Source organism: Macaca thibetana, chromosome 12 (genome assembly GCF_024542745.1).
Source record: "Macaca thibetana thibetana isolate TM-01 chromosome 12, ASM2454274v1, whole genome shotgun sequence".
NCBI classification, from domain to species: domain Eukaryota; kingdom Metazoa; phylum Chordata; class Mammalia; order Primates; family Cercopithecidae; genus Macaca; species Macaca thibetana.
Genome location: NC_065589.1, coordinates 15,055,214 through 15,069,136, shown reverse-complemented (window position 1 = coordinate 15,069,136; position 13,923 = coordinate 15,055,214). Strand labels below are relative to the sequence as shown.

At 34.3% G+C, this 13,923-nt stretch overlaps 2 protein-coding genes across 13 annotated transcripts in view; both read left to right on the top strand.

Moving 5' to 3' along the window:
* AGFG1 (ArfGAP with FG repeats 1) overlaps positions 1-7,177 on the top strand; it is an 88,817-nt gene extending 81,640 nt beyond the window's left edge. For all 11 annotated transcript variants that reach the window (XM_050752111.1, XM_050752110.1, XM_050752108.1 and 8 more), the window contains one exon: positions 377-7,177. In XM_050752111.1, the coding sequence (XP_050608068.1) occupies positions 377-436 (60 nt within the window). In that variant the 3' untranslated portion in view covers positions 437-7,177. The remainder of the gene's footprint in view (positions 1-376) is intronic.
* LOC126932880 (COP9 signalosome complex subunit 9-like) overlaps positions 1-13,923 on the top strand; it is a 249,397-nt gene that overhangs the window by 153,025 nt on the left and 82,449 nt on the right. Inside the window, exon 1 of one of the 2 annotated variants that reach the window (XM_050752135.1) lies at positions 10,621-10,626. The exons of the other annotated variant lie outside the window; for it this stretch is intronic. The gene's annotated coding sequence lies outside the window, so the exon portion shown is untranslated. Of the gene's footprint in view, positions 1-10,620; positions 10,627-13,923 lie in introns of those variants that run through there. 2 annotated transcript variants of the gene reach the window in all.

The following is a 13,923-nucleotide window of genomic DNA, read 5'->3' as shown; positions in this document are numbered from 1 at the left end:
TCAACTGTTTTATAATATGAAACTTACTTGCTTTCTTGTCAAAATAACACTTTATGAGAGGCCCTAGGAATTAGTGAACATAAAAAAGAGGCCTTAAGAGTCAGAAGTTTTGTTTGAATCACAAGTGCTTTTCTAAGACCATTCTAACATTCTTTTTAGAATCTATTACAAGAACTGTATGAAATAATGGATATGAAAGACACATAGTAGTTTGATATAGCATATTGCCAATAACAAATATTGTTGCCAATAATTTAAAAAATAATTCTTAACCAAAAAGTCTAATTAAATAAAATTAAGTTCAGTTTAATGTTTTTGTATTTTGTACATGCACCAGTTTTGTCTCTTTATTTATTTGTCTTATGTTTTCCTTTAGACTGGTGCACCAACAGGACAATTTCCAACAGGAAGCTCATCAACCAATCCTTTCTTATAGCCTTATATAGACAATTTACTGGAACGAACTTTTATGTGGTCACATTACATCTCTCCACCTCTTGCACTGTTGTCTTGTTTCACTGATCTTAGCTTTAAACACAAGAGAAGTCTTTAAAAAGCCTGCATTGTGTATTAAACACCAGGTAATATGTGCAAAACCGAGGGCTCCAGTAACACCTTTTAACCTGTGAATTGGCAGAAAAGGGTAGCGGTATCATGTATATTAAAATTGGCTAATATTAAGTTATTGCAGATACCACATTCATTATGCTGCAGTACTGTATATATTTTTCTTAGAAATTAGCTATTTGTGCATATCAGTATTTGTAACTTTAACACATTGTTATGTGAGAAATGTTACTGGGGAAATAGATCAGCCACTTTTAAGGTGCTGTCATATATCTTGGAATGAATGACCTAAAATCGTTTTAACCATTGCTACTGGAAAGTTACAGAGTCAAAATTGGAAGGTTTTATTCATTCTTGAATTTTTCCTTTCTAAAGAGCTCTTCTATTTATACATGCCTAAATTCTTTTAAAATGTAGAGGGATACCTGTCTGCATAATAAAGCTGATCATGTTTTGCTACAGTTTGCAGGTGAAAAAAATAAATATTATAAAATATGCTATTGTTTTTGTGTTCTTGCTGCAATGCCTTTACCAAAGTGGCCTTAAATATGAGTAGTGAATTGAGAACATCTTGAATTCTTAAAAGACTTCTTAGTGACTTTTTATAAAAAGGCCATGTAGAAAATTTATTAAAACTACTATGACTGCTACATTCAGGAATATGCCAATGGTAAAGCATTTAAATGTAGCTTGTCAGATTGCTATAATCCTTCTAATTTCTTTGCAGCTTATTAATTTTGTGAAATTTGTATATATGAAGAATTTGCATGTATGTGTATTTACAAATTTTTCTAAGTATCTTGAATTCTCAGACTGCAGAAGGCCTATTTTAACTATTGATTTTTTTAAAAAAAAAAATCTTGTCTTTGAATGTATTGGAAGTTGACATGCATTAACTGTGACATTATTGCACCTCAGTTTTTTTTCTTTCTTTTTTGGGCAAACTGATATTATCTGTAGGATATTTGTTTATGTTTGTTTTTTGGGGGAAAGAAACTGGAACTCAGTGTTACCTTAAAGTGATGGAATACTTTGTTTTAAAGGAAGAGATAATAAGTTTAGTTATATTTTTTTGTTAATATTCAAATGAACTTCTTTAAGTATCTATGTACAGTAATGCCTCTTTCATCTAGAGGTAATCTGGCAGTGTCGTGAAAACCGAACACAACTCAGAAACTTGGAATCATTTTTTTAAAAAATGCCTTTGAGCAACCCATATAAGTCACAAAGTCTGTGTGTTAGAGCTTATGCATTTGTTTATATGAGAGATTTTAATAAATTTGATTATTTGCTTGTCCAGACTGTTGGCAGTTTAGAAGGGATGGCTTGAAAGGAAGGAGACTGAAAAAAACTCTGAGGAGCATACACTGTCCAAGGCCATTAGTGTAAGGACCACTAGCAGGCCTAGAGGACATCACTATACTACATCATCTGATGATCGTTCTTTATTATGCCTCTAGGTAATTAAGTAAAGGTGAAATTGCATACACAGATATGTAGTACATATTTTAAAAGTTTTATCTTAAATTGATTAAAACTTTTTTAAAAGCTTTGGTATTAAAAGAGGTAAACATCAGTTTCCTCAAACATTTTATTCATGTTGAATGCCTTTTTGCAATGATGAATGAGTTGTTATAGTATTTTAAAACCTGTATAGTGTTTTAGACTTGTTAAAACATTGCTGTCTAGTGTACATCTAGCTGAAAGTGTGGTTTATCTGAACCGTTTTAATAAGCAGGATGACTGGGAAATCTCTGCCCCTTTTCTGAGCAGTATGCCTCTTCTTTTAGAATTAAATGAATTAAATTAAATGAGGTCCAGGTGTGTGTTGATGTAGACTTTAAATGTCTCTACATTTTGGAGGACTTCCTCAGCCCTTTTCATTGAGGGAAAATATATTTGAATTTCTGTTTTAGAGTGTATCGGGTCCCAGTTGATTCATGTGTACAAAGTTATGCTACCTAATTACAGGCCATTACCCAAATAACCTACCAGGCTTTCCACCTGAGTAGTAAATTAAACGATTGTTATCAAAATAATTTTAAAGACTATTTCTTTTTCTGGGTAACTATTGAAGTTTGTAATTAAATGGGAGCTCTTACTGACTTTATCGCTTATAAAATAGAAATGTTTAGTTTAAGAAGAGACCCAACTTGGGTATGTTGGTGTGAGAGCCTGTGAGTCCTAGCTACCCTGGAGGTGAGGTGGGAACATCACTTGAGCCCAGGAGTTGGAGGCTGCAGTGAGCTACGATCACACCACTGCACACCAGCCTGGGTGATAAAGTGAGATCCTATCTCTAAAAAATAAAAAGAGGAGAGGTAGCTTTAAAGTGGTTTTTCTCGTGATACTCACTGTTTATTATTAAAGAAAATCAGCTTTCGTTAGACTTTTACATTCAGATTTATTCTAGTTTTATACAGACCATCAAAATTATGTTGAGTACTGAGAAGGAGAAAAAATCCTGGAAGGTAACAAGGCTGAAGACCTTCAGATTTCCTGGCTTACTGGTTTAGTCAGATCATTTTTCCTGTTCAGGTATCTGCAGGTATCCCTGTTCAGCAAAGATCTTTTTTCAGGATGGCGATCTTCTGACATAATTTAAAAACATTTTTCCCTCATTTTTTGAAATAGAGAATATTTTACTATTTTTGTGAAAATAGAGTTTTGGTTATCACTTTCTTCCTTAAAATAATTCCTTCTGTTAATTTGTAAAAGCACATTTCATGCTTTACCTGTGAGATTCCCTGCCCCCTACACACACACCCACTTAAGTAAAGTTCCCGTCAATTGGCAGCATGGAGAGGGTGACCTGGCTGCTGCTTTACCATGGCACCAGCATCTCTGGAGCATCTTAGTTTCAGGACCATAATGCTTATGAAGATCCCCAAACAGCTTTGGTGATGTAGCTTATATCTCTGATAATTAAAATTAGCTTATATCTCTGTATTAAAATTAATACTGAGATATTTTAAAAACATTTATTTTAATATAACAGTAATAAACTAATAACTTGCTAACATAAATAACATTTTTGATAAAAATGACTTTTCCAGAACAAAAACTAATGAGAACAGGAACATTGTTTTACATTTTGTGCATTTTAAGAAATCTGGCTTAGTAAAAGCAGTGAAATTTTCATATTGCTTTTGCATTCTAAATTAAAAATTACACAGCATACACACACTCCTCCACTGTGCACTTGTGAGATCATGAGAATGAAAACTATATAATGTCTCAGTAGTACAATGAAAATAGTTTGACCTTTCACACCCTTTCAAAGAAAGTGTTATAGGGGCCCTTAAGGGTCTCCAGACTCTTTGAGAACCACTATACTTTAAATTTGTGTATTTCTAGAACAGTATTTACTTGTAGGGCAAACATACTACTCCCTGGGTTTTTTGTTTGTTTGTTTGCTAGGGAGAAAAACTGAAATTGCAGACTTTTTAACACTACTTGAAGGTAATAATAGCAGTGGTATTATAGGGTGTGTATGAGATCGTTATTTGCAAACGATTTTCATATTTTATCTCTTACAATCCCTGCAGTGGACCCGTACTTTTAGGATGAAAGAAGCAAAGCATAGGGAGGTGAAGCTAGTGGCAGCTTTTGCTCTGGGGAACAGATTTGGATTCAAATGCTGTCACATTTATGTACAAATGCATTCTTAATATTTTGAAATTCTGAGCAAGTTCTATATCTTGTATATCTAAAACAAACTTTAATCACTTGAATTCCTTTCATAATTTGATGAAATCAGTACAGTTTATTCTTTTTTTTTTTTTAAACTTTAGAAGTAAATTAATATGGTAACTAGTGGAGCGTGCTTTAAATTGAAGACTCATCTGAAGTATCACAGACTCCGATTTTGTAAAGCATTCCACCTTTATTGATACAGTTTGTGGCCTATACACTTTTAAAATTTAGTTTTTAAAAGATGGTATTAAATTTTGTATTAAATTAGCCTGTTGTATTCATCCTCATTAGTAGTTAAATTTTTCTTTTTATATTTTAAAACTTAGTGACATTAAACTTTTCATGTGGTTGGTTGTGAACAAATGAATATATAACCACGATGTAATCCAGTGTTGTGCTGCTGCTGAATGTTTAACAACCATCTTTCATGAAAGAAAAAAGGCCCTGTTTTGTAGTGTTTACTAATATTTGTGGTATAAATACTGTCTTCATGGTGATTTTACCTGCCAATCTGATGTCATTAAATGCAGTTTGATGAAAGAGATAGCAAACCAGTGGCTCTCCCCAAGCCTTTGCAAACCAGCACAGCAAAGGACATAAATTTCCACAACTCATTAATTAAATGTATTGGTCATTTGATTATTATATCCAGTATTTGAAGAGCTTTTATATTGTTAATTCATTTGGCAAGCATTTGGACACTTGTTTATTTTTAGAGATATACTGGGCACCTGAGGTATTTAATCTGCAAAGACCCAAGTTTTGTGAAGCTTGGTTTTAAAAAGTCCAATTATTGTGCTCTTATAGGGGTTGCACATTCAAGGCTTACACTGAATTCTGTCTGCAGTTCTGTTTTGTGTGACCAGCACAGTGTTTTAAAATGTTGCACTCCGAATCCAACTTTTTAAAATGGGGCATGTGCTCTTAAGGTGACCACTAGCTTACCACTCCCAGTTTTTCTTAGTCTCAAACATTCACATGCTTTTCAAGGCCTTTGAGTTGGCAAATCCTGAATATATAGTGAAGGTAGGAAATGGCTCTTCTTATGCCACATGTTAGTCTGATTTTGAAGTCAGTTGTATAAGGTTGGGCTGACAGTGGTATTTTCCAGTGAAGACTATTGCCAAGAATGCATATCATTCTGCTTATTTTATTCTAGTGGAAAAAAATTCAGTGTATATTTAAGTGTATTTTTGAAATCTGTGCTTGTCCAACACAGGGCTGTAGGGGCTGATGAAAAGAGAATGATGTGATTTGAGCTTTTATAAAAAAAAAAGATACAATGATCCTGGATAAAATATTTTAGATGGTGATTAAAATGCCCATAGATTAATTTTTTATTGGTTCTCTGAAATCTCGAAATGTTATCCAAGTTACAATTTAAGCAATGAGAGTAAAATTTGAATTCTAAATTCTCAGCATCTTCCCATAATCTTGAGTGGAGAGACAGAGGAAGCAAATGCCAAGGAGCCTTCTAATTTTGACTATATGATCATTAACTAAAGGCAGCAAGGGGTTGTAAACTAATCTTATATAGTCAATGTTTCATAGAATGCTTTGGTTACAATCAGGTTTTTTAAAGACTTTAAAGGTTTTTGTATGTTATATGCTTATGATTTCTAAAAATTATGCAGTATACACAAAGGGCATAAAGTCAAAAAGTATGTCTCCCTCTGTGACTTATTCTCACACCCCAGAGGTATATAATTTCTTGTATTCTTGTATAGTCTTTCAGAAATGTTATTCATTTTATATATGGTTCCCTATATATATGCCTCTTCTGTTCTTCCTTATTTTAAATGTTCACTTTTGTGACTTGGTTCTTATTTAACTTGGTTGTCTTTCCATATTGCCACATCCAGCTCTCACTCATTATTTTAATGTCTCCAGGATTCCATTATATGGATGTCCCTTTGGGAGAACATTTGTTTATAGACTTTTCTACTAAATATATTGTTACAATGATAATATCCTTATGCATATATGAAGATTACTCTTGATTCTGCCTGACTGGAAACTTTATTAATAAAGTAGACATCATTCTATTTTGAGGCTCACCAGCTGTGTAGGTATGATCTTGTGCTTCCATTTAAGAAATTCTTCCATTTAAAGAAGAAAAAAAATCTCTCTAATTGACTATCTGAAGATATATGAAAAATCCTATGCTTTTAAATTAAACAATTAAGGCAGTCAGTTCATTGAAAGATTGTGCAAGTTCACATCTATTTTGCATCTTAATTTTTTCATTGTCCCTACTCATGACTCTAAATAAAGTGCATGGCTTGGGGCTATATTTTGTTTTGCGGTTTGTTGGTATGTGCCTTTCCTTATCTATATTAGCTTAGACTATACCTTATTTTTAAGAAGAGAAAGTGGAAATTAACTATGGCAAAATCTGTTTTGGCACAACCATGTTTGTTCATTATTCAAAATTAGCTTCCTATGCTTTAGAAAAAATGTGAGTTATTACTCTGAAAGTTCTGATTCTGATTCCTCATGGTTTAGAGCCCAGAAATATCTTAACATGTCTTTGCTGTTAGTCAAGCACAGGATTTGTTTCCTGCAAAAGTTTATTTTCAGTGAAGAATACTTGTCCTAATAGCTGATAGAAAGTACCTTTGCACTTTAAATCCTAGGAATAGCGAACAAGTAACTTACTGAGAAGTTCAAAAGAAAGAGTAACAGGACCTTCTAGTCAGCAGGGCATGTTTGGAAAATGTTAATACACCATGATTTTTGAAGACCAATTTTAGTTCAGGAGGTGGTTTTAAATATTGGATGAAAACTTACAGGCTGATATCAATATTCATTTCTGAAATACTTTAGTATGATAAATTTGGTTAAGTTCTTGTTCATTGTGAAATACTGTTGGAAGAATTTTTTTCAAAATAAAGACTTCTGAATTTGTGTACCATTTGGAAATAGCCTCTTTCATTTAAATGAGTATCAAATCTGGAAAACTGAAATAATATTTTTTCCTTTCGTCACTCACATTATGCATTCCTGTAAAGCAGCTCATGCATTTACTTCCAGCTTAACCTGTTTTCCATTAATTAATAACTTTTGCCATTTTTTTGTTTTTTTAATTAAAAAGTCTTCCTTTTTAAAAAGCAGGATCTATTTGTTACTTAATTTGCAATATTTTTTCTTCAAAGGTGGATTTTTTTTTTTCTTGAGTACACATTGATATAAGTTGGTTTTAAGAAAACATTGTAATGGGATTTTACTTACCTTACCACTGTTGAAATTTAGAAGGTAAATCCTGAACTGTGTGTGTCACATCCCTAATCTTATTTCCCTGTAGTGGTCACTGACTATTATTTGTTATGAGTCCATCTTGGTTATTCTGTACATCTTGTTTAAATTATTTTCACTAACCATCACCAGAACAGAAAATTTTGTTTCCTTAGAATCAATGAGTATTTCCACCACCCGAGGGTGGGGGACAAGGAGAGAACTAATGTTTGTTTTAGCCTCTTTAATGAGAAACTATTCAAATTATTTTTCTTCATATTTTTTTCTCAAGTGGTATGCTAATGATTTTTGCTGACCTCAAGATTTGGGGCTCTGTGAAAAGTACTATACCAGAGTCAAATTGCCCGTGTTCTTTTCTGCCGTTAACTGGCTTTGGGTTGGGAAATTCAGATAATTCCACTTTTCCAACTTTAAAATGAGATCTCTTTCAAAACAAGATTCTCCACAGCCATTTGGAATATGTGTTTAAATTAGTAATGCTTTGGAAATTGGAATTAAACATTTCAGAATAATAGCTGTTAGGCCGGGCTCAGTGGCTCACGCCTGTAATCCCAATAGTTTGGGAGGCCGAGGCGGGCGGATCACCTGAGGTCAGAAGTTTGAGACCAGCCTGGCCAACATGTTAAAACCCCATCTCTATTAAAAATACAAAAATTAGGCATGGTTGGCGGGTGCCCGTTGTCCCAGCTACTTGGGAGGCTGAGGCAGGAGAATCACTTGAACCAGGGAGGTGGAGGTTGCAGTAAGCTGAGATTGCGCCACTGCACTTAGAGCCTGGGCAACAAGAGTGAGATTCTGTCTCAAAAAATAATAATAATTAAAAAATAAGAGCTGTTAGATTGAACATATGAAACGTTTTTGTAGATAAAAATTGCCAAGTGTCAGCAACTTTGACGATTTTTAAATCACCAACTTGAGCCATTTATCTCATATAATTGATCCCATTTAATGGATACAAAAACCCTTTAAGGCAGTATTTGTCAGAAGAAAACACAAGTGTTCGCTTGGCCTGGATTGCACAGCTAATTACTAAGTGGCAGGAGTAGAATTCTGACTTTAAAATTAATCTTCCTGTCAATATTGTATTCCTACTTTGAAGCTCCTCATTCTAGCAGTTTTAATGAGTATGGATTTTTTTTTTAAAAAACACCTGTTTCACAAGCACTATTGGAAACTGTAAGGACTACTCATAGCCTTCCTACACCAAATGTTCCAACTTTGGGGTTTTTTCCTTCCACATTTGCTTCTTGTCAATGTGAAACATTTTGTTGTAATCATAACCAGTTAATTTTTAACCCATTTATGCCTAGTGTTCCATTATTGGAACGCTAAGCTTGTGGGAGTTATTTATATCCTGCTCAAGGTCATTGCCAACGTCTAATTTTTCACAAAAAATTTTGCAGCTTCCAGCATAAATGAATTAATACTGAATTTTTCCTGCATACCAGTTTTCTTCCAAACAAAATACATTTACATTTATTATTTTTTCTGATGGTGAAAATACATACTTATTGTAAGGAATTTGAAAATAGAGAAAAGTTTATAATCTTATGCGGGTATAAGTATGTCTGGATTGTGTTTTATGGATAAGTACAAAGACTTCTTACAGAATGGCATCATATTATGCTTACTATTTTGTAACCTTTTCCTCAATATATCATGATTTTCTTTCAGTGTCAAATATAGATGCAGATTCTTTTCCAATGAAGTTTCATTGTATGGAGTTCTCATAATTAATCTCCATGACAGATGTTGATATTTCCAGTTTTCAACATTAGGAATTTTACGTGTGTTTTTATTTTACCCGTACACATGATTTGGAGTCATGTTTTCTTAGAAATTGAATTGCGGAGTGAACAGTGTACATCTTAAGGACATTGATACGTCTTCTCTTCTGTACTGTAATGTAGATTTTATGGTCATTTGTCATTTTTCATAATGTTAATTGAATATTAATTGAATTTAATTTTTCATTTGGATTATGTCTTGGAATTAAATATTTGTAAATTACACTATTGTAAGGATTGTAAGGATTAACGTTCTCTCAGCTTACTATTTAAAGAGATTGTTTTAATTTATGGAATACCAAAAAGGGCACTTGGGCCATTTTTATTCCAGTTCTTATTTAATGATTGCTAATTTCAGGGGATTCTTTATTTTTTTCTTTTTTTTTTTAATTACTGGTGAGTTTGGTTTTTTTCGTGATTTTCTACTTGCATTTTCTCATTTGTAAATTGTCTTAAAAGTGTATTTTAAGGCATTGGATTAACTAAATTTACATTTTTATTCATTATATCTCATTGTTTTGGGATTACAGAGGCACAAACTGGAATTTCTATTGCTAATGATGTCATTTAACTTTTAGGCTGAATAACTTAATTTGTAATCTAGAGATCGAAAAATCTAGATAACTCCTAAACTTCCTTCTAGTTGCATAATTTTTTAAAAAATCAGTAAAGGATAACTTACTCAGATTCTCTGGTTGAACTGGTTGTTATTCAGACTTAAAAGCTTATTTCTTCACTCTACACTGTAAAACACAGAAATGACTGTTGTATTTTTTTTGTTGTTTTTTGTTTTTTTGGTGTGTTTCACTGTGATGTGTCTGAATGTGGATGTTTTGTTTTTGTGTTTTGCATGGGATTTGATATGCTTGAATCTGTATTGGGTGTGTGTGGGGGTGGGGTGTGTGTGTGTGTGTTGCTACCAGCTCTGCAAGTTTCTCAACCATCCTGTATTCAAGTATTATTTGCCCTATTTTCTGCATTAACTTTTAAGGTTTATAAATGTTTTAAAGAAGGAACCAAGTAAAATTATTTGGAATCCTTGAAGGATTTTAAACGTTTACGGTTATCAGTATGAATTCAGACTAAATTTCTATAAAGTTATCACAGAAGAATATAAATTTAGAACACATATAATTTTAGAACAGTACTGTTTCAGCCTTTCTATTTTAGTTGCTTACTGTATATGGGTAGTGTCATGCGTGTCCGTGTGAAGAGACCACCAAACAGGCTTTGTGTGAGCAACATGGCTGTTTATTTCACCTGGGTGCAGGCGGACTGAGTCCAAAAAGAGAGTCAGCAAAGGGAGATAAGGGTGGGGGCCGTTTTATAGGATTTGGGTAGGTAAAGGAAAATTACAGTCAAAGGGGGGTTCTCTGGCAGGCAGGAGTGGGGGTCACAAGGTGCTCAGTGAGGGAGCTTTTTGAGCCAGGATGAGCCAGGAAAAGGAATTTCACAAGATAATATCATCGCTTAAGGCAAGGACCGGCCATTTTCACTTCTTTTGTGATGGAATGTAATCCGTTAAGGCGAGACAGGGCATTTGCACTTCTTTTGTGATTCTTCAGTTACTTCAGGCCATCTGGGTGTATACATGCAAGTCACAGGGGATGCGATGGCTTGGCTTGGGCTCAGAGGCCTGACAGGTAGGTCTCCCAAATAAGGAGAGAAGAGAGGAATTACCAGGCCTTTCAGATAAGATTTCTAGTATTCTAAACTAAGAAATGTTAGAGAACCTTGCAAATTCTAGCAGGTCAGAGATACTGAATTTTTTTTTCTTATTAAGAAATAATACTTGAAAATGCAGAACAATTTTGACTTCAGTGATGTTTGAGAACTGCTCATGTAAAAGAAATCACTAAATGCTGTATGTCATTGTCGTAGCTTCCATTTAGTAGGTGTTACATTTGGTGCTACTTTGCTAAGTGATTTTTAAATAGTATTTCCTATAATTTTCACAATGTTATATGTAGGTATGATTTCTTTTTTACCAGACAAAACAGGCTTAGAAATGATGGTTTACTTGCTGAAGTAAAGTAAGTGGCAGAACTGAGCTTTGAATCCAGCTGGAGAGTAGGTATGCAGAACCACTCCACCACAGTGCCTTGAAGGAACTGGTCTTCTAGAAGGGGGGTGTGATGTATATGTAAGTCCACACCAAGGGCAAGGAAGTGGGGCTGTGGGAGAGTAAAGACATCTCAATCCGACCTAATACAGATTTTTGAAGGAACAGTAGACATAAGACTAAGGGAGAAGAGTGAGAAGGAAGCAAGAAGAAAAGAGGCCTGTATATTGGGGTTATGCTATATCGATGGACAAGTAGGTATCTGAAAATACATTGGACAGGTTTTCTCCTCAGGGCATTTGATTAAAGGATGGTAGGTGTGGGGGTGTGTGTGTGTCTGACTGTTGGTGTAAGTACTTAATACAAAATACTTCCTTTCCAGATCTCTGACTTGAAGAACATGGAACAAGGTATAAGAGTTAATAATAGTTGTGTTTAAAATTAGTGTGAAGTAGTATTAGATTGGAATTCTGTATAGCGTATATTATTTCACCTAAGGCATTAAAGATGCAGTCATTTGCTACTCCAAATGTGGTCTGAGGACCCACAGCCTGGATGTAGTCACCTCGAAGCTTGTTAACCATGCAGAATCTCAGGCCCCATCCCAGGGTAATAAACCAGAATTTGCATTTTAACAAAATCCCTAGGTGATTTGTATGCAAATTCAAGAACAAGAGGCACTGATTTAGGTTCTATGTTAGGCAATCATTTTTGTATATGGTTACTTGTTGTACTAAAACCAATCTGGAGAATCTTAAAAAGGAGATTGAGAAAAAAATTCTGTGAAAGTACATTTGAATTAAGTTCCTTGTGTGTGTTCAGTTTTACACATGTGTTGCTAGGAGTCAGGAGTTTATGCAGAGTGTTTTATTTAAAAAAGTGGTAGAGAAATATGCTGGTATAAACCTCACACACGTAAAATCATTAGGCAGTGCTGTGCAATGAAGATAAATGCAAAGGCAGTAGACTTCCTCTGGAAGAAACTGGAAGAGGAACATGGGAAGAGCACAGGTTTCACTATCACCATGAAGTCGGTCACTGGAAGAGGAAGGAGACTCTGCAGATGACAAAAGCACCTGAGGACACCTGAAATACTTCTTGGTGCTGGCTACATTTGAGCAGTAGCTTGGAGGAGTGGCAGCATTGAGGAGGAGGATACATGTATCATACACCCTGCTGGCCAAGGTATGGCCCAGATGTTGGAAACTGGCTGAAGAGCGGCAGTGGTTCCTGATATTAAAGAGATGGTGTTTAAAGCTGTTTTTCTTATACCCTATTTACCTTTGAAATTTTAAAGCATTCACTTTGCCCATCTGTTTTGCATTTTTACAAAACTTTTTTTAAAGAGAGCCCTCTGCCACCAAAATACACTTGACCTCATCACCCTGAGATCACTGGTATCAAAATATTTGGTGTATATTTTTTCCCCTATTTTGTGTGTGTATATACATTCTATATAATTGCTTTCTTGTGTACAATTTGTGTAACTATTATCTGCTTTAAAGGTTTAATAGTACCTTTTTCTATCATTAAATAGTGTGCAAGAGCATGTGTAGTAACTGCAGTGTACGACTGTCTCTGGTCAGAGCATACATCTCTTCACTAGTCCTGTCCAGGGGTCTGCGAACTTTTTAAGTGGCTAGCTAGTATATATTTTTAGACTTTGCAGGTGATATGGTCTCTGTCCTAACCACTGGACTCTGTTTTTTTAGAACAAAAGCAGCCGCAGCCATAAGCAAAATGTAAGTGAGCTCAGCCTTGTCCCAGTGAAATTTTTCTTACAAAACCAGGCCTGCAGGTCATAGTTTGTCCTCCTCTGTCTAATGGAACCTTTAGGTTGTTTCTGGTCATGAGCCATTCTTTTAGCATCTTTGCCCAACACTAGTTTCCACATAAATGAATCCCTACAGTGGGTGTTTCTTTTTAATTCATATAGTCCTCCAGAAAGTTTTTCCAACTTTGGGTTCCTGTAAGTTTTTGAGGATGTTTATTCTTCTGGAATATTGATAACACTGGTTATTTTTAATTGTCAACTTGATAGGTCGAAGGTGTTATCGAGTATTTCATGTTTCTTGCGTTTCTAGTGAGGTTGGTCATCTTTTCATGCTTTGTGAATTACCTTTTCATGAGATTTACTCCTCCCTCGTATACTCATGTTTTAAAAATTGTTTTTAGACCTTTTTGTAGGAAAACCACGTTGTATATTTTGCATGTTTCAATTTTCTGTTTTATTTTTATGTAAGTTTTATATTTGTGCAGTCACTTCTGTCCATCTTTTCTGTAAATTTTTTTTTTTCATTTTTTTGGTACCAAAGGTAATCTTTTCTGTAATTTGCAACTTGGAATTCATGCTTAAGAAACCCTTTACTAAACCATTGTTACAAAAATAGAAACCTGTGTGTTGTCATAGTATTTCTCAGGTTTAGTTTTTGTGTAAATATTGGAGGTTGATACAATTTTTTAACTTTGGGGGAAAGTTATTAGGAGTAATACTAGAGAGAAAGTCCAGTGTTTATTGGATAATACACATTTCTCATGGAAACTTAGAAGTCAAGG